General features: G+C 60.4%; 1 protein-coding gene across 1 annotated transcript in view; it reads left to right on the forward strand.

Annotated features, from left to right (window-relative positions):
• CDH4 (cadherin 4) overlaps window positions 1-5,611 on the forward strand; it is a gene marked incomplete at both ends in the record, with an annotated part of 569,293 nt that extends 563,682 nt beyond the window's left edge. Inside the window, 5 exons of the mRNA XM_079718954.1 lie at window positions 977-1,210; window positions 2,375-2,608; window positions 2,831-2,970; window positions 3,487-3,651; window positions 5,405-5,611. Coding sequence (XP_079575080.1) covers window positions 977-1,210; window positions 2,375-2,608; window positions 2,831-2,970; window positions 3,487-3,651; window positions 5,405-5,611 — 980 coding nt within the window. The remainder of the gene's footprint in view (window positions 1-976; window positions 1,211-2,374; window positions 2,609-2,830; window positions 2,971-3,486; window positions 3,652-5,404) is intronic.
• Between the last annotated feature and the right edge of the window lie 13,888 nt (window positions 5,612-19,499).

The raw sequence follows: 19,499 nt of genomic DNA on the forward strand, positions 1-19,499 counted from the left end.
GGGGAAAGGTGGGGCGGGGAGGGGAGTCCTGGAGTCAGGAAAGGCCCCACGCCAGGCCCGTGCCACGTGGGTTCTGGGATCAGCTGCATAAATAAAGCTTCAGGAGCTAGAGTAGCCGCTGCACAAAGGTTTGGTCAACAGCAGCTGAAAGCTGAGACCTGGTGACCATCCCACAGCCTCCTGCCCACCTCCCTCACCCCACGGGATCCACAGAGGCCCAGCCCCTCAGCCAGCCACGATGCGTGCCAGGCCCCGGTCGGGGAAGGCTGCTCTGAGCAGCAGCTAGAGCACTGAGATTAGATTAGAACGTGATTTTAATGAATCGGTGGCCAGAGCAGCGGAAATCACGAGGAAGACACTGGAAACGGAGCACAAGTCCTGCTCGCGTTAATAGGACCCGTCTGTGCTTCTCCTGACTGAGCTGTGTCATCGGCCACCTATCACATCAGGCACCAAGCTGCGTCGCCTTAAACGTGCTTTGATGCATTTCCTGCGAGATCACAGAGACGCACTACGGGATGGATGCTTTACATGCTCTGCCTGCCTCAGCCAAGAAACGCAGTCGTTAATGACGGGGTCAGAGTTGCCATCAAAGGGCAGGGCCACGGTCAGAACACGGAGGACAGACATGCCACCTCTGGCCACTCGGCGCTGGTCCACCCCCACTGTGCACCTGGGCCAAGGCAGGGGCTGGGCGTTGGCGGGGGGGTGGGGGAGGGGGTTTGGGGACGGGACAGGCACACGTGGGCAAGTGTGTGCAGTTCCTGTGTGTGTGCGTGCAGCTGAGCGGCTGCGTGTATCATACGGTAGAGTGTCAGTGTGCATGTGGGACTGTGGTCAGCTGGGGTCTGTCCCGGGTGGGACTGGGGGTCTGTCCTGGGTGGGGCTGGGGGTCCGTCCTGGGTGGGGCTGGGGCGTGGTCTGTGGTCATGGAGCCCAGGAGTGACCCGTGTGATCACCCGTGTCCGGCCCACAGGGATCCCTCCGGCCAGCGGCACCGGGACCCTCCAGATCTATCTCATCGACATCAATGACAACGCCCCCGAGCTGCTGCCCAAGGAGGCGCAGATCTGCGAGAAGCCTAGCCTAAGCACCGTCAACATCACAGCGGCCGACGCGGACGTCGACCCCAACGTCGGCCCCTACGTCTTCGAGCTGCCTTTCGTTCCAGCGAGCGTGCGCAAGAACTGGACCATCACCCGCCTCAATGGTGAGCCCGCCTCGGGCACCAGCCCACTGGCAGCCCTGCCACTGGGGAAATCGGACTGAGTCTAGGGTGCAGGCCCCCAGGGGCCCGTCACCCCTTCACAGGAGGGTCGCGCAGCCCCTTCCTGTTGGGCAGGGGCCCCTGCCTGCTCTGGGGCTCGGCCGCCAAGGAGGCCCCCAGGGCAGGCCCCAATCTCATCATTTTAACAAGCTCAGCCTTGACCATCCCAGTGGCTATAACTGCAGACCACTTCCGATGCCAGTCACCAAATAATGGGACGGACCCTAAGCAACATATTTCCTGAGGGGCACTTTCCTAGCCGTGGCCTTGGTAGAAAGGGCATCCAAGTTCTGAAGTTCTGATAGCATTTGCTTGTTCCCCGAGCCCTTACCAACACTGAATACTGTTTTAAAAAGCATCTTTCCAATTCTTTTAGCCAAAATCAGTTTCCACTTGTATCTTTTGACTACCAGTGGACATTTTTTCATATATTTATTGGCCATTTTTTGCTTCTGTGAACCATCTGTTCAATGTCCTTGCCTATTTTTCTTTGAAAAATGGGGTTTTTTCTAATTGATTTGGTAGAACTTTATATATTAAGGAAGTAATTCATTCTTCGTGTTGTAACTGTTCTCTCTTTTTTTTTTTCTGGGCTCTGTTGGGTCTTCGTTGCTGCGCACAGGCTTTTCTCTAGTTGCGGCGAGCAGGGGCTGCTCTTTGTGGCGGTGCGGTGGCTTCTCTCATTGTGGAGCACAGGCTCTAGGCGCCCGGGCTTCTGTAGTTGTGGCACGTGGGCTCAGCAGTTGCAGCACACAGGCTCTAGAGCGCAGGCTCAGTAGTTGTGGCGCACGGGCTTAGTTGCTCCGCGGCATGTGGGATCTTCCCGCACCAGGGCTCAAACCCGTGTCCCCTGCATCGGCAGGCGGATTCTTAACCACTGCGCCACCAGGGAAGTCCAACTGCTCTATTCTTGAATTGCCAACGTCTCAACCTTACGGCATAATGCAGTTGTGTGTGTGCGCACATGTGCACACGTCTACGTGTATCTTAGCCAAACAGGCGTGTTAGATGTCACACTATCAGGCCGAGTCTCTGCCTTCGTTAGTCTCGCTCAGAAAGGAGGGCTGGCTGCTCAGTGAGCGGAGCCCGTCCCGTCACTCACACCAGGTGACTACGCCCAGCTCAGCCTGCGCATCCTGTACCTGGAGGCCGGGGTGTACGACGTCCCCATCGTCGTCACGGACTCGGGGAACCCGCCCCTGTCCAATACGTCCATCATCAAAGTCAAGGTGTGCCCGTGCGACGAGAACGGTGACTGCACCACCACGGGCGCGGTGGCAGCGGCCGGGCTGGGCACGGGCGCCCTCGTGGCCATCCTCATCTGCATCGTCATCCTGCTCAGTGAGTGCAGCTGGTCCCGGGGTGACGGGTGGAGGGGCCCAGGGCTGCCCACGGCCCCGTCTCCTGGCCCCGCTCTGCCTGCCAGGAGCCTCCCAGCAGCCCAGCCCAACCAGGCGCCTGATAATGGACACAGGCACTCGCAGCCACACGTGTGCACCTTCCCGCGCACGCACGCCCTCGTGCAGACACGCACACCTGCTCACGGGTGCCCCCGCCCCACAGCCATGGTCCTGCTGTTTGTCGTGTGGATGAGGCGGCGGGAGAAGGAGCGGCACACGAAGCAGCTGCTCATCGACCCCGAGGACGACGTACGCGACAACATCCTCAAGTACGACGAGGAAGGGGGCGGCGAGGAGGACCAGGTGAGGCCCGTGGCCGCGACAGCAGGGACGCGTGGGGACGCCCTCCGCAGCCACTGACCCCCGCCCAGTGCCGCCTGCACCCCGGGCTCGGGGAGGGTGGGCCTGGGCGCTGCCCAGTTGGTCACTGGGGACTCAGGGCGAGCCCTAGCCCATTAAAGCCTAGTGACCACCCCCCGTGAAGTGGGCGTAACGGCAGCCTCAGGTCCAGCTGTTCCCAGGAACACATGAGGAATGTGGTGGCAGCTGAGGAGATGGGGAAGGGGGCTGACCCCAGGGGGAAGGCAGCAGGGGGCACAGAGCCCACATGTGCCTTGAGGACGGGCAGGATTCGGATGAAGAGGTGGGGTGAGCATTTCAGGAAGGACAGACCAGGTGAGGGGCTAGGATGGGGGGGCTCCCGGGGGGCCCGGAGTAGGTCAGTGGATATGCTCAGAGCCCAGTCACAGAACACGATGAGGATGCGCCCCACGACTTCCCTGGTGTCTCTGCCTGTTATCCCCCCGGCCGGCCCCCCAGGACTACGACCTCAGCCAGCTGCAGCAGCCGGAGGCCATGGAGCACGTGCTGAGCAAGGCCCCCGGGGTGCGGCGGGTGGACGAGCGGCCAGTGGGCGCGGAGCCCCAGTACCCGGTCAGGCCCGTGGTGCCCCACCCAGGAGACATCGGTGACTTCATCAGGGAGGTGGGTAGCCCAGCAGTGACGGGGGCGCAAACCTGGTAACACAGACAAGAAAAAGCCCCCTTCTCTGGGGCCCGGAGTGGGGCTGAGCAGGCAGGTCCAGGCCTGGGTTCACGCCGGCCCCGCTCCTGCCGGCGGGGAGCCCTGGGCCGGGCGCCTCGGTTTAGTGTCCCCGCTGCAGAAGGACTAACTTGCCCCCGCCCCCGCCCCCGGTGAGGACAAACACACGGGGCTTAGCAAGACTGCTGGCACTTGAGGCCACAGTCCAGGCAGGACCAGGAAGGGGACCAGCAAGGGGCTCTGACCCCAGACTCCTGTCTGCAGCGAGCGGGAGAGGCCTCCGCAGTGTCCACTCAACCCTGATGACCAGACGCACAGGCTGCCCCCTCCCCCCTCCACACACAGGGCATTGGGGACGGCCTGGGAGGTGGGCGTCACTCCAGAGCTGCCACCTGACCACATGCCCGTGTCACCATCCTGACATCTGGGCTCTGGAGGCCACGTAGCATCGAAGTCCCAGCCAACAGCGTCCCTTTGATCGTCCCCTTTGTAAGAAAAGCTGACCCACCTCTTGAAGCTGAGCCCAAGGTGCCCAACTGACACCTCCAAGGGTGTCAAGAGCGCGCCTCCCACCTCTGCTCCCATCCTCCTGTGCGGTAAAGCCGAGGGACAGCGTGAGCCAGGGCGCGTGGCTGCACCCCAGACGCTCTCCCCGCCAGCTGCTGCGGGCTGGACAGCCAGTGCCTCCGCGCCCACTGTGGCTCCCACAGACGGGATGCCCTCCGTGCCCCATGTAGCCAGCGTGGGTCCCTGCGGATTTACCACCCATCTCTAACACGACTGTACTTTGAGAGGGGCTGACAACACTTCTTTCTCCACCTACGTCAGAACCAGACTTTAAAAAGATTTATTTAAACAGAACAGAACCCAGGGAGTGGTTCGGCAGAGACACAAAGATTCCTCAGAACGTTCCCCCAAACAGACCATGTCTCAGGCCGTAAATGAAATGTTTACGACTGCCCAAAAGCCGGCTCAGCTTAGACAACTTCACCATCTACAGCGTAATAACATCTAAAACGCCAGAAACTACGGCCTCCCCAGTCGACAGTCAAAGGCCCACTTTTAAACAACTCAGAGGAAAGCAAGAATGGAAATGACCGACCATGCCGTACTGAATAATGGAAAAGGCGCTCCGCTCCCTAACCAGGGCAGGCTTAGGCAGCGACCAGCACGGCCCCCGGGGGGAGGGAGCGGGGAACTGTGTCCACCCCTCCCACGGTCCCCGGGTGGGAGCTGCCCAGGGGCACCCTTGGCCAGTGGCCAGAGTGCTGGAGGTGGCCGGGCCAGGGGTCCCAGCATTGGGCACTGGGAAAGGCGCGGGCAGGGGCTCCAGCCACACCTGCTCCCGTGCACAGTTACGGTAACAGCTTCAGGTGTCTGACACCCACGCCGGGTTCACCTCCCTGTGGCAACAACCAGGGACTCGTGGAGGCCGGCCTCTCGCACAGGCCCCGGCCAGCCCTCCGCCTGGCTGTGCGCGCTGCCCCCAGGCCTCTTGCACAGCTCATTCTACAAACACCACACCCCTACTCGGGTCTCTGAGGCGCCTTTCACTGACACGCAGGAGCATTTACTGAGCACCTACTGCATCCAAGGCCCCACCACTGCGCCTTCCCAACCTGCCTCCCCAGCTCCGCTCCTGGGCGCCCCTCCGCCCCCCGCCCTGCACCCTAACCCGTGTCTCCATGGCCCCCAGGGACTTCGCGCAGCCGACAACGACCCCACGGCGCCGCCCTATGACTCGCTGCTCGTCTTCGACTACGAGGGCAGCGGATCCACCGCGGGCTCCGTCAGCTCCCTGAACTCATCCAGCTCCGGGGACCAGGACTACGATTACCTGAACGACTGGGGGCCCAGATTCAAGAAGCTGGCGGACATGTACGGAGGCGGCGAGGAGGACTAAGCCTCCCGCCTGAAACGAAACGAGAACAGCGCTCGGACAGACGGACGGACGGACGGGAGGAGCAGGACTGGAGGAGACAGCGGCCTTCCCGACCCCCGCGGCCGCGCCACTCGGCGGTGTGTGAGGGGTCCCCGCCCGCCCCCCGCACTGAGCTGTGTGGCACGAACACTTGTCAGCCCGCGGCCGCCCCCGGCGCGGCAGCTGACTCAGCACTACGGCAAGCAGAGGCGCCGCCTGAACCTGAATGTCTCAGGACAGAAGCGCTGTTTAAAACAAAATGAAAGTGCCTTTTGGTACATGTGTCAGATTCCCTCACACTCAGGAGCGTCCCCCCAGCCAGTCCTGAGCGCCCCCAACCCCGGCCAGTCCCAGCTCTGAAGGCACGAATTAAGGAATGGGGGAGAATGTGTCCTTTTTTTCCATCTTCTATCAAGAAAAAATGTGGGTGACGCACTTGACAAAACTGACAAAGAAAAACTATTTGGGGTCCAAACGCCATAAGCCTTCTGAGTCCTCACACTTTGCTTGCACGGTTGGGGTCTCCCGGGCCCCTTGGGGGTTCTCAAGGCTGGAGGCCCCACCCTCAGCTCCTGCAGCAGCGAGTCCGCCTGGGGCAGGCCAAGCCAGTGGACCAAAGGCCCGCCGTACCACTGGGCTTCCACAGAAGTGTCCGCCGCCCCTGACTCCCAGATGCTAGAAATAGCTGGGCAGCTGGGGTTCCCAGGGGCTGTCCCTGATGCTCCCCCATCTCTGCCCTTGGCCATCCCCAGGGGCCCCCAGTCAATCATGAGGCCTCCCCCAGGGCCAACTGTGACCCTGAATGCCACCCAGGTCCCCACTGCCTTTGGTCCAAGAGTACGGTGTCCCAGGAAACCACAACCAAAACCAGCCGGCATGCCACCAAACCCTGGCATGAGCCCTCCACCCCTCTAGATCAGACTCCCGAGGGACCCCGTCAGAGGCCCGGCGGACACTCACCAGTCCAAACCCCCGACGGCTGTGGACGCCTCTGGCCACCGGCGGGGCGTGCGGACTGCAGGGAGAGCTGGTTCTCACCGGGGCCCCAGGAGGCTGGAGACGACCGGGGGGGACTGGCGGGCTCCTCCCTTCCCTGCTCCTCGGTACCCGAGTCTCTGATGCTCGTGAGCTGGTGTGGACGGCTGAGGTCGGCTCCGAGTGCCAGGACAGCCCCGTCGTCGCTGTGCCGTCTGTCCCACACGTGCGTCTTATCGCATTCGCCAGAAACAGTCTCCTTTCCTTTGGACCCGTGGCAGCAGCCAGCAGCTGCAGGGCCAGGGAGCTGCTCGAGCTCTCAGAGCTGGCCGTGCCTCCTGCGGGGCAGCCTGACTCCCAAGCCAGCCTCCAGAGTCGGCTCCACAGCGCGACGAGGAGCCCCCTGCTGTGTCTGTCCACGGCTGCGTGAGAAAAGGCGCTGGGGCAGCCCTTCGCCCAGCATCTCCCAGGGGCAGCCATTCTGGGTGTGAAGGTGCCTCAGGCTGGCAGGAGAGCCATCTCCTGGGGGATCCTTGCCTGCTCTTGGGCTCCCCAGGGAGGGGCCTAGGCTGCCACTGGCCCCGGGCAGGACTTGGTGTCGGAGCCCCACCTCACACCTGCTCCTGGGGCCAGGGGAGGCCTCGGGAGGGCAGGGGCGGGGTTTCACACGCTCCCCGTGACCTCTGTCGGGGGTCTCTCTCTGATCCACTCCCCAGCCCACAGCCTGCCCTGGTGCCATGCTCATCCTCTTTTCTAACAGCCTCGGCCTCAAAGATGAGCTTGAGTGTACACGTGTGTGTGTGATCCGCGTGGGTGTATCCCCCCTGGACGTCAGGGTTCTTCCCCAAACCAAACTCATCACTAATTCCATCCACCCTCCTGGAGCTGAGCTGAGCTGAGCTGGGGAGACGGGCTCCGGCCTGCGGCCTGAGGGAGGCCTGTGCTGGGCTCCGTCCATCCTGACCCCGTCCATGACTGCTGGGGAGGGACGCATAGACAGAGGCAGTGGTCACCGGTGTCAGATGCTGATGCCCCCCCACACAGACTGCCGTCTCTCAGACGTGGCGGGCGGCGTGGCCTGCCGGAGGGAGGGGACGCCCCCCTGTGAAGCCATGCTATGCAAATCGCTCGGGGTCAGGCGGCCCATGAGGATTGTCCCAGTGTCTGAAGGTGTGGCCCTTCAGGATTGCTGGTGGTGTCAGGGTTGGTGAGAAGTGAGCTGGAACCTTGTTTTTGTTTGTTTCTGGAAAGCTCATCCTCCAATTGAAGTTCTAAGGGTGAATATGGTGGGGGGCCCAGACAGCTGTGAACTCTCCTCACTGGAATCCTGAGGCCTCCTTTGGTTCCCTGGGCCCTGGGTTCACCCCAAGGATGGGTGTGCCAGGCGCGGCCTGCGACTCGGACCCCTCGGGGCACCAGGCGCCTTGCCTCCCCCAACCCAGGAGAGCCGGATGTGGAGTCCGTCTCACTGCCCCCTTCCAGCTCTCTTCCCCCGGCCCCTCGCCTCATCACTGCCAGGGCCCCTGCATCTCGCCTGCATCACACAGGCAGAGGCTGCGGCAGCCAGCGGGGGACACGTCAACGGAGGGGGTGCTTCTCACACCCACCCCTGCTTCCAGGCAGCCGGAGAGCTGCCCCTGGAGGCTCCCACCCCCTCCCAGATGCCTCCCAGAGCTCCGTCCCAACCAACGGGCTAGCATTAGCTAAACACACAATCAGCGTCAAATGTCCCTCTTTCGTAGCTTGTAGATACGACGACGGGTCCAGATCGGGACGCGGCCAGCAGAGGCCTGGACTCGGTGCTGGCGAAGCGCTCGGGCAGGTTCAGCGCCTATAGGGAATTTCTGTTCTTGTGAACAGGAGACGCCAGCAAGAATGCCCTGGCCTCGGGCGGCAGGCACCCCCAGCCCGGGGCCACCGTGCCCATCAGGCCTCAGCACCCGCCACCCCTGGCCCAGCAGGCGTTCCCTTTCCTGTGTCCTTCAGAACATCCCGGGCGCCTGACCTCCCGCCGCCAACGTGTCAGGGTAACGGCAGTCGTCAGGCCCTCCCTACTGTGAGCACCATCCGCACGGGCCTTTGAGAGGGAGTCTCGATTTTTGTCAAGGCTGAAAGGTGTTAACACCAAGAAAGCAAACACGATCTCCCCCCGTGGAGCATCCTGAGAGACAGTTCCCGGCAACGTGGCGTAGATAAGACAGGCCCCCCGCGAAGCGGGGGATCGGGTGCGGGGGGGAACTTCTGTGTATAATTGGAACGCATTTTGCTTTTCCTTTCTCTCCTTTTCCCATTCTGATTTTTTTTTTTTTTTTTTTTGCATGTTTCTTTTTGAAAACGGACAAAATGTGTAGCAGCCAGCATGACTGTGGTTGTTCTGGGGAAAGATACTGGAGTATGATGTATTCACACTGCATCTCTGAGCACTGCGCAGTTAGACAAACGTTCCAACTTTTTTTGTAATCGTCAACAGCACAACTATTTTGTATTGTTGTTTGTATCATTTTGTACCAAAAAAAGAGAAAAGAAAAAAAAAAAAGAAAAAAAGGGAAGAGCGTTGATGTTTTCAATGTGTTTTCTAGTGCCAGGCGGTCTTGGCTCCAAACTGAGTAGCAGCTTCGCGGAGCTGCCATGTGTGGGAGCGGGCTCGGGGTCCTGGCACGCTGCTCCAGGGCAGTAAATAAAGTCCCCCCTGTTAAGTGGTCGCCTGACCCTGGCTTGTTTTTCTCCGAGTGTCCCATCCGCTCAGGGGCAGCAGATGGATGAACACAGGGGCTGAGGTGTCGAGAGGGGGATTTGAGCAGCTGCTGTGTCTCAGGCTCTGCCCTCGGCTCTGAGGGCACAGACAGCAACAGGACCAGGCCCGCTCCTCGCACCTGTGAGGCCCCAGGGACGCGCACAGATGAAGGCCCACGGGCCATGTGTCTAAATACGCCGAAGTTCTCAGAAGGTCTAAACCAAGCTAACAAACCGCTCAGCGAGGTGTGTTCCCCCTCCTACCTTGGCGATACACCTTCCCACCACGAGAGGCCTGGGTCAAGTTCAGGGTTCTCCTGCCCCTCGGATTCTCTCAGGGCCCAGCCTCCTCCCCGCCTCCGGGGACTGCAGGCCCACCCCTGACGCCAGCTGGAAACCCACGGGCCAGTGGGTCCAGTCCTCAGCAGCTCTGGTCACGTGCCCCAGCCTGCCCTCAACCGCTGGCCTGAGTCTGAGCCGCGGGGACTCACACCTTCCTGGTCACAAAGCTGCACAGGGGAGCCCCCAGGTTCAGTGCCAGACTCGCTGGGGCTCTGCCCGCCTCAGGGAAACAGCTCAGAAAGGCTGAGGGGCACCCCGCTCACACCACTAATAAGTGGCGCAGTCAGATCAGAGCCCCAGGGACCCACCCTGTAGGCCAGGCTCCCAGCCCCGCCCCCCAGCCCCCACCCACTTCCAGGCCTCTCCTGGGGCTCGAATCTGCATCCACAACAAGGTGCGTAACAAAAAGTCACTCACACGGCGCAGTTGACAATTACAGGCATGATGAGCCCTTGCTAATTTTAAGGGTGCTGGCAGCTAATGACATTCACAATTAGGCAACTGCTGTGGGCCTGGGACAGGCAGTCACTGGGGGGCACAGCTCCTTGTAATCAGATCCCCGGGGCCAGGACCTGGGGGGTTGGGGGGACAGTCTGCTTAAGGTCAACCCCTCCCAGCTCCACGGCAGAGGGCTGGCTAGAGCGCAGGCTCAGCAGTTGTGGCGCACGGGCTTAGTTGCTCCGTGGCGTGTGGGATCTTCCCGGACCAGGGCTCGAACCCGTGTCCCCTGCATTGGCAGGCGGATTCTTAACCACTGAGCCACCAGGGAAGCCCTCCGCTGCCTCTTGTTTCTAGAGAAACTGAAGTCTCCCAGGCCTCCCAGAGTCACAAAGGAGCAGCTCAAGAAGCTAATGATTAGGACCAAGAGTCACAGACTCAGGGGCTGATGCACATTCCTGAGTCATTTTACTGATACTGTCACTGCCACCAGAAGGGAAAGGCTGGCTGCATGATGACCGGCGTGCAGCCGTGACATGAGCTGCTCCGTCTTGAGCAGAACTGAGTCGTGTCTCACGGTTCCAAGAACTGGCCTCACGAGAAGGGGATTAACATTACGGCTCACGTTAACCTGTGTCTTTGTGTAGCTCGTTCTGCCCGTGTATGTAAGCAGGCAACTAAAACTGTCAGCAAAGAGGTGCTACAGGGGCTTCCCCGGCGGCGCAGGGGTTGGGAGTCCGCCTGCCGATGCAGGGGACGCGGGTTCGTGCCCCGGTCCGGGAAGATCCCACGTGCCGTGGAGCGGCTGGGCCCGTGAGCTGTGGCCGCTGAGCCTGCGCGTCCGGAGCCTGTGCTCCGCAACGGGAGAGGCCACAACAGTGAGAGGCCCGCGTACCGCAAGAAACAAAAAAAAAGAGAGAGAGGTGCTACAGACCCATGTCGACATCCTCCACTCTGAGAATACGGCACCTATGTCTGCAGGAAGAAGTTACAGAAGACAGGCCTTCACCCCTAATCCCATAGAAATAGAACGCTGTTCCAAGTGGGGGCCTGTAAGCAGCTCTTTGCAGGGAGGCCCCTCTGTCTTGTCACTGACCTTAAACCCCCCGCCCCCGTGCTCTACTCATCGCTGGCGCAAGCACACCTTTCAAATCTTTTGATCACACAATACTTTGCTTAACATGTTGCCCCTCTCCATAGATCAAAGAAGTAGAAATGAAGAATAAGTAGCTAACGGACGACCAGATCTCTTCCCCAGGTTCCCCTTCAGTAACCTCACGAACAAACTGTGTGAACGAGACAGCATCTAAAAAAAGGTCGCAAGGAGTCGACCATCCTGCACACAGTGGGGAATGGCGGCGACTCTGACCCCAGTGTCTCCATGATTAACTGACATTACTGCCTCTTCTCCCTTAAAAAACTTTCACGGCTGAGCAGAATCTTGGGAGTAGGTTTAGGGAGACACTGAGTACGACTTCTCCCCCAGATTGCTGGTTTTCTGATTAAAAGCACCGTTTTCCATTTCTACCAACACTTGCCTCTCCAGCATGGATCTCCAAACAGCGAGCAGCTGGACCTGAGTTCAGTAACATTTTTACCCAAGGAAAAAAAAATAAACTTCCGCCCTGAGCCCAATTTTAACTGATAACCTCAGGCTGGGCACTGCCTCCCAAGAGCCAGGAGCACTCAGCTCTCCTGGGCACGCCTCCGCATCCTCTCCCACCGTCTCCCAGCCCCTAAGTGCCCCGAGAAAAGCGCCCCTCTCCCCCCTCACACACACACACATGCACACACGCACACGCACAGGCACACATACACACACGTTCCTCCCATCTGCTCAGGGACGTGCCCCCAGGACAGCCCAAGGCTGGGCAGGGAAGTGGGGGAGGGCTCGGTCATCACGACTCCGCCGTGCCAGACGCCCCAGCACAGCGTCTCACAGCGAGACAGACGCAAGGGACGCGGGGACTCCCACTCCGCAGAGGACGGCGGCGGCCAACTTTGGGGCCAGTTTGACCTTGTTACTGTTTGCCAGGAATGTGCCAGTGCCACCATGTTAAGTGATCCCACTGCTCCCCGAGCCCAAGGGGCACAAGCACGAGCCCCGCGCTCACACGCGCAGACCAAAGCCCGCCTCCTGCCCCAGCAGGCCCGCCCGCCGAGGGCGGGAGCGCTGTCAGCTCACCGGGACCTGCCCCCACGGTACCCAGGACCAGGCCTCTCCTGCACAGCCCCAAAGCACCTCAGACCAAGGCGGGCGGGGCAGTGCAGGAGCACAAGCAGGGTCTCCCCTGACCCTGCAAACTGCAGCTTTAAGCAGCCTCCTCAGAGAGGGAAGGGGCTCGTCCGGCCCCTGGGTGCGTGGGTGGGAACAGAGTTAAGTGGTCCCGTCCACTCAGCCCCCCTTCGTTGGTGGGACCGAGGCCCGGAGGCTCCCAGAGGGGCCCGCCCTGGAACGAGAGGGCCTGTCCCGGAATGCCTGAAGACCACCCCACACTCCCCGACACCTGCTGCCCCAGCCAGCGGCCTCCCCCCCGGGGGCCCTGGGTGGCAGTAACCTTGTCCTGACTCAGGCCCTCAGGGGCTCTATCAGATTCGGGGCACTCTGCGGGCTGAGGGCCTTGTGAGCACTGCCTCATCTGGACAGCATTAGGCCTCAGAAAACAAGGACCCTCAAGGTTGACACTGAAAGCACACGCCCCAGGACACCCGCTGAAGAGCCAAAGGAGTGGGGTGTGGCCAGACCCTGAGCCTGACAGACCACTCTCCACCCTCCCTCCCAACCCACGTGCCCCGTCACATCCCCCAAATGCCCACCAATCCCGTCCCCAACCCATCTCCTACACTCACGCTCACTCAGACTCAGGTGCGCACACACACACGCACACACACACGGCTGTCCTGACTCACACTTAGCTGAAGGGCGCTGACCGTGGGGCTGAATCCCAGCTGCCGGGCCCTGCTCCGGTGTGGCCTCAGGACGTGCCCACAGGAACTGTTGCCTGTTTAGGAAAAATCACCTGCTTGGAAATGTATCTCAAAGGCAAGAACGGGGACAGAGAGGGGTGAGGTCTGGCCCCGCTGAGCCCCTGCCACAGGGACACTGCTTCTCCAGGCCCTGCCCTGCTGGGCCGGGCAGTGGGAAGGGCGCCCGGGCAGCCGGGGCTCCACGTGGGCAGCAACCCCCCTGCAAAGCCCGGGAGACCCTCGTGGCCCTGAACCCTCAGACTTCTCCGTGGGGAAAGCTCCCCCCGCCCGCCCTGCGGTCCTCTCTGGCCCTCCTCCTTGTCTGATTCCTTAAACAACTTCATTATTTACATTCACGTGTTTTACCCCAAGTTCTTCCTCGGGCCTGTCTATACATCATAACAGGCAGCGACCCTCCTGGATGTCCCCACTGTGTTCCCAGCGTCCAGGGTGGCCTGGCCAGGAGGAGCTCACGTCGCAGCTGTCAAGACATGCTAACCAAGGCTTCCTTGGTGGCGCAGTGGTTGAGAATCCGCCTGCCAGTGCAGGGGACACGGGTTCGAGCCCTGGTCCGGGAAGACCCCACGTTGCAGAGCAACTAAGCCCGTGCGCCGCAACTACTGAGCCTGCACTCTAGAGCCCACGAGCCACAACTACTGAGCCCATGAGCCACAACTACTGAAGCCCGTGCGCCTAGAGCCCGTGCTCCACAACAAGAGAAGGCACCGCAATGAGAGGCCTGCTCGCCGCAACTGGGGAGAGCCCGCTCACAGCAGCGAAGACCCAACACAGCCAAAGGTAAAACAAATAAATTTATTTTTTAAAAAAAGACCTGCTAACCAGGCCCCTGGGCTTCCTGGGGCAGCAGCAAGTGTGCAGCCGGAGCCTGGCCAGAGTCCAGCTCCGCTCCTCCTGGAGCTCCTGACCCCGGACAAGTCCCGTAAAGGTCTCCGGGCCAACACCACCTGCCCGGTGGGTGGCTGGGACGGTGAACTGAGATGAGCCGCAGTCCAAGTGCCCAGGAGCACATTAGCGTGGCCCCAGGGTGTTCAGGCACCCAGGGAACCCTCAGTGTATGGCCAGCCCCCCAGGGACATGCGCTGTGGTCAGCAAGCGTGCAGTGTGTGCACACAGGCTGTGGGTGTGTGTTTGTTCACAGAACGCACACCATCCCCATTCACCATACACCCGGGCAGCTGGTGGGCACTTCACTCCAGTCCCATTGGCTGAGACCTCTGCCCACTGCTGAACACGGAGGAAAGACTCAGGGTGACTTAGGGAGGGGGGCAAAGAAACTTCCAGAAGCATGCTGGCCCGAGTGGCCAGGCAGGGGGTGGGGGGGAGAGCGCTCTGCACCTGGAGCCAGGAGTGGGTCTGTGCTCGCACGCTGGCCTTTTCCTTCCTTTTAAACTTCTGGAACGGGTGCCATGGAAACTCAGGGGCCGGCGGTCAGGAGTAGCGGAGGAGTAGGCAGCAGTCGGGCACTGGTCAGCTGGGCCTGCTGGGAGGGCCAGGTGGGGCCGGTCACCCACCTCCCTCCCCAACCCTCCACCACCCCCAGAAGGAAAACCTGGGGGACCTCCCTGGCGGTCCAGTGGTTAAGACTTCGCCTCTAGTGCAGGGGGTGCGGATTCAATCCCTGGTCGGGGAGCTAAGACCCCACAGGCCTCACGACCAAAAAACCAAAACATAAAACAGAAGCAATACTATAACAAATTCAATAAAGACTTAAAAAAAAAAAAAAAAAAAGGTCAACATCCAAAAAAAAAAAAACCTTAAGAAAAAAAGAAAGAAAGAAAACCTGGGTTCAGGGCCTCTCCTGGGAAGCTGCAGGATTTCCCTCTGGGCTGGCAGTCAGGGCTACAGATGTGGAGGAATCCGTGCGAGGGTGCTGGACGTGAAGGGCCAGTGACCACGCCTGGAGGGATGTGACGGGTCTTCGCTCCCTCACGGGCACGTGCCCTCTGCAGGATGGCGGGCGCCAACCCCTGCCCCCCCACCTCATCCTCCGTTAGCAGGATGGGGTGACCCCAGGCGGCTGGTCAGCTACAAGGGGTGGAAAGAGATGGACCAGGCCATTTCAGGGCCTGAGGATGCTCTTCTCTGGGCATGTGTCTGCTTTTTGCCTGCTCTGCTCAGGCCAGCCTAGGACTCTCCACAATGGAACCCAGGAGGCCCGTGGGAAGAGCCTTTGTGGGGTTCCGGGGCCTTTCTTTTATATCTTCTGTCTGGCGGTGTGGGTGATGAAATAAAAATTCATATTTTAAGGCAAGCGAGAAAAACTTACACATTTTTTTCTCTGCCCTTTGGCCTCCTCCCTCCCCTCCGGGGTGCATTAACCAGACCTCCCCAACAGCAGAAATACCTGCACAGCCATAAAGATCAATTTTTCTTCTTCTGGTACCAGCCATGTAATTGCCTAAAAGATAACATTCCTTTCTTAGTCCTGTAAGGGGGCCTCAGTGACCCACCACTCGTCCTGTACGTGCAGACGTCCTTGGTGGACTCTATGGACAAGGCCACTAAATCCTTTCCCTTAAAGATAATGACTGGTGCAGAACAGACTAATCAGACGACCTGGGGAGATACTGGGCTGCACCTAATGAAAGTTCTTAGCTTAAATACTTACTTACGACCTTGTTAACGTTACTGGCTATATTACCTGTACTCTGCCTATTTTACCTGATTATTGGTTCTTGCGTTACCAAATGTGACTGAACCTCTGATAAAATTAATGACTAGGGGACTTGGAACCACTGACCAAATACACAGTTGTATAAGATCAATGATTGTAATAGTGTAGCTCTGGATGTGGGACAAAGCGACAAGAGGGAACTGTTTCCTGGACCATAACAGACTGTGCGACAGGCGGCCAGAGGCTTGGGCTACTGTTAACGGGGTCTAGTGCAGGAGCAGCCCATCGAGTGGCCCATCCATGGAATCCTCATCTGACCAGGGAGTGAGCATTCCTAGCGCCATGGGACAAATTGGTCATGAAACGCCTCCCAAACCTGGGTAGAAATTAAGACCGAAACGGAGGGGATTGTACGTAAGGACCGCTGCCCACCATCCGGTTCTACAAGAATCAAGTCAGCCACTGGAGTCGCTGACCTACAGCACACCCTGAAAGGAATTCAGAGCGAAGATCAGGACAAGGCACTCTGAGCTCTGGGAAACCGGCAGAACTGGCCCTCAGGTAGTTAAATATTTTCAGGAGAAAATTCTATGAGCCCTGTTTCTTGCCTCTTCCCATCCTTAGAAAAGCACTAAAACCATTAGCTAAGAGATCTGTTCCTGGAAAACAGCAGTGACCTTCCACCAAACTGTGCGCTTGGGTGCGTGTCCACCGCCGTCAAAATGACATATACGTGTGCTGACCTCCCCTCACCTCTTCCCAACAGTCCTCAGAGCCCTCTGAGAGGCCGTCTGTCTCCTGGGTTATAACCCTCAGGCCGGCACCAATAAAACTGTCCATTTCTTTCTTTGACTACTGATTAGCCTTTTCATCCACGCAGAGGCACGCCCACGCTTTTTAAATAACATTTCGGTAGCTTTGCTGGAGCCTTCTGGATGCATGGACTCGACCCCCACTCCCGCCAGGCCTGGGGGGCCGGGTGCACAGCTGCCCCGCGGGGGCAATCAGCTTAGTAACAGAGCCTCTGGTCTCTAAACCTGGGGGCGCCAGCCAGGTTTTCGTCCCTCTTCCCGGGAGGTGAACTGCGGCGCGAGGCGTCTCACCGCCAAGGACCTGAGAAGCGCGCACCCAGGGACCCTCCGCTGGTGCCCCCACCCGCGTGCACCGCAGCCCCGCGGGCTCAGGCGCCCCGCCCCCCGCCGTGGGTCACGTGCGCCTCCCCCCCCACCACCACGCTGCCCCGCCCCCACCCCACCGTGCAACCCGCCCCCGGGAGCCGGTGGGGCGTCTTGGTCCCGCGGCCCCACACCGCCACCTGGCGGCCCGGCCTGGGATGCGCGGAAGTGGTCCCCGCGTGGCCCCCAGGACGCACGGGGTTCCGCAGGGCGGTGGCCTCGGGCGAGACCATTCCCATCCTCCCTCCGGCCTGCTTCCTCGCCCCGCTGGTCCTGGCCTCTGGCACAGCCCCGCGGCTGCGTTGGGAGGGGTCCCGGAGAGCGCCCCAGAGACCCCATGCCCGCTGGTGAATTAGCATCTCTGGTCCCTCCGCTCAGAGGGCTGCAGTTAGGGCTCTTAGGCTAACCCCACTTCAGAGCTGAGGACACTGAGGCCCAGAGGGTGAAAATGCTGTCTGCATCCAGAGGAGGGGGTGTGAGCCCCGATTCCGCGCTGGGGGAGCAGGGGGCCCTGGGCCGGCCCTGCCAGGAACACAGCAAGTGCAGATGCGGTGGGGCAAGGCCTGGAGAACCCCACCCCTTCTGCTGGCGCCCAAATGAGGGGCCTCAGTCTGAGGATGTCACCACCCCCCCAACCTACTTCTCCGAATGTCTCCTTTCTTCCAGAAATCCCTGACATGCCCTCACCCTGAGTTTGCAGACGGCCCCTCCCCTCCGCTCTGGTGCGGGTCCTTGGCCCAGCCAGGCTTGGGGGCTACACCCGGCTTCCTCGCTGAGTCTGCCCTGGGAGGGGAGGGGAGGGACCGTGAGGGTGGGAGTACTCGGACAGGTTCTTTCCAGGGTGTAGTCTGCAGTGTTGGGGGGTCTTTGGTCCTTCCCCAGACTCCTGGGCGCCAGTTCTCAGGGCTGGGCTAGATGTGCAGGCCTAGTTGAATTGACAAGTGAAATTCTTGTCACCACCCTGCCCCAACACGTCCAAAAAAGGCTCAGTGCTGGCCTTCAGGCACGGCTGGATCCAAGTGCTCCAAGAACACCACTCTTTAGTGTTCTGTGTTGGCCTCAATTTCAGCCAGGCTCTCGAGAAGCAGCAGTCTAGGTGGCCCTAGGCAGAAAAGCTGACCGCCTACCAGCCCCCGAACACGTACAGCTCCTTTCTGTGGAGCGCCTGCATCCCTCCCCTCCCCTCACACACCCGGCGCCCCCACTCCTTGCACCTTCTCTCTTCCTTAGTATGCCCCACCCTGCCACCACCGCTGCAGCAGCCACCACCGCCGGTCCCCCGGGGGTATAAACATGCTCCCGCGTCTCCTCCTTCCACCCCCCTCCCCACACGGCCTCTCCCAAGGTTCCATACGGCCTGATCCCCATGCCCATCCCCTCCCCCCACTCAGCACAATCCCAACTGCAGGCCCCCCTGGCTCCCTTGGGCAGCTGCTCACCCCTCTCTGGCACCCCTTGTCCCCAGCCTGATGACTAGCCTTGTCCTGGCCCCGAACCCTTCACGTGGCACCCCAGGGACGTTGCAGCCACACAAACTTTGCCACACGCCCCCTGCCCTGGACGACACTTCCAGACGCTGTGGGACTCTCCCTGGCCTCCCCCTGCCGCCGGCTCCGCACCTCAGTCCAAGCACCAGCCTCCATTCACCGGAACTGCGGGTCCCCCGCCCCTCATCTGTCCAGCGCCAGGACGTGTCCACCTCCCTCCCAGCCACCGCCACCTACACCCTCCTCCTGGCCACATCCTATCCAAGCCAGTCCCCACCTAGAAACACAGCTTCATTTTTTATCCATCTTCACTTATTCCTGCACCTTTACTGAGACCCTGCGGATGCACGGTAAACTGCCCGTATTTCCAGCGTGCCATCTGAAATGTTCCGACACTTGCACGCGCCACCACAATCAAGGTCACAAACATCCCAGGACCTCAAAGATTCCTCGCACCCTTTGCAGGACTCCCCCCACCCCCCAGGCTACCCCAACACTCTACATAAAGGGAACCCCACGGGGCCCTCTGGCCAGGCTGCGTGCCCTCATCATCACCCCCATCACCCCGAGACTCATCGTGGCACCGAGCGGCCCCTCCCTGTAGGAACAGGCCAACATATCCCCTCACCTGTAGAGAGACCGTTAGGGTTCCTCCAGTCTTTAGCCATTTGAGATAAAGCTGCTATGAAAACACGTGTACAATCTTCGCACAGACGGCTCTTCCATTTCTCTTGGGTGAGAGCCCAGGAGTGCGTTGGCAGGGTGTGGGAGTGGACGTGGTCATAACACACATCTCACTTCTGAAGAAATTGCCCAGGGCCATGCATCCTGCAGCCCCGCAGCTCCCGGGTCCTCATCCTCCCGGCACTTGGCACGGCCAGTCTTTTCCTGATGGTGTGCTGCTGGCATCTCACTGTGCTTCTAATTTCCAAACAAGCAGACAAAGTGTGCTTGCCTTTCTCCCCAGCTGCACCAGCAGGAGAAGCCCTGTCCCCCCCAACACACACATACACACCTCTGCCCAGGCTGTGGCCTCCGCTACACCCTGCCACCCGGTGGGCTCCTGGCCACCTCTTCCAGCCCAAGTCTGACCCACTCTGCGACGGCGCCTGGCCCTC

This window comes from Hyperoodon ampullatus (assembly GCF_949752795.1).
Source record: "Hyperoodon ampullatus genome assembly, chromosome: 14".
Taxonomy (NCBI): domain Eukaryota; kingdom Metazoa; phylum Chordata; class Mammalia; order Artiodactyla; family Ziphiidae; genus Hyperoodon; species Hyperoodon ampullatus.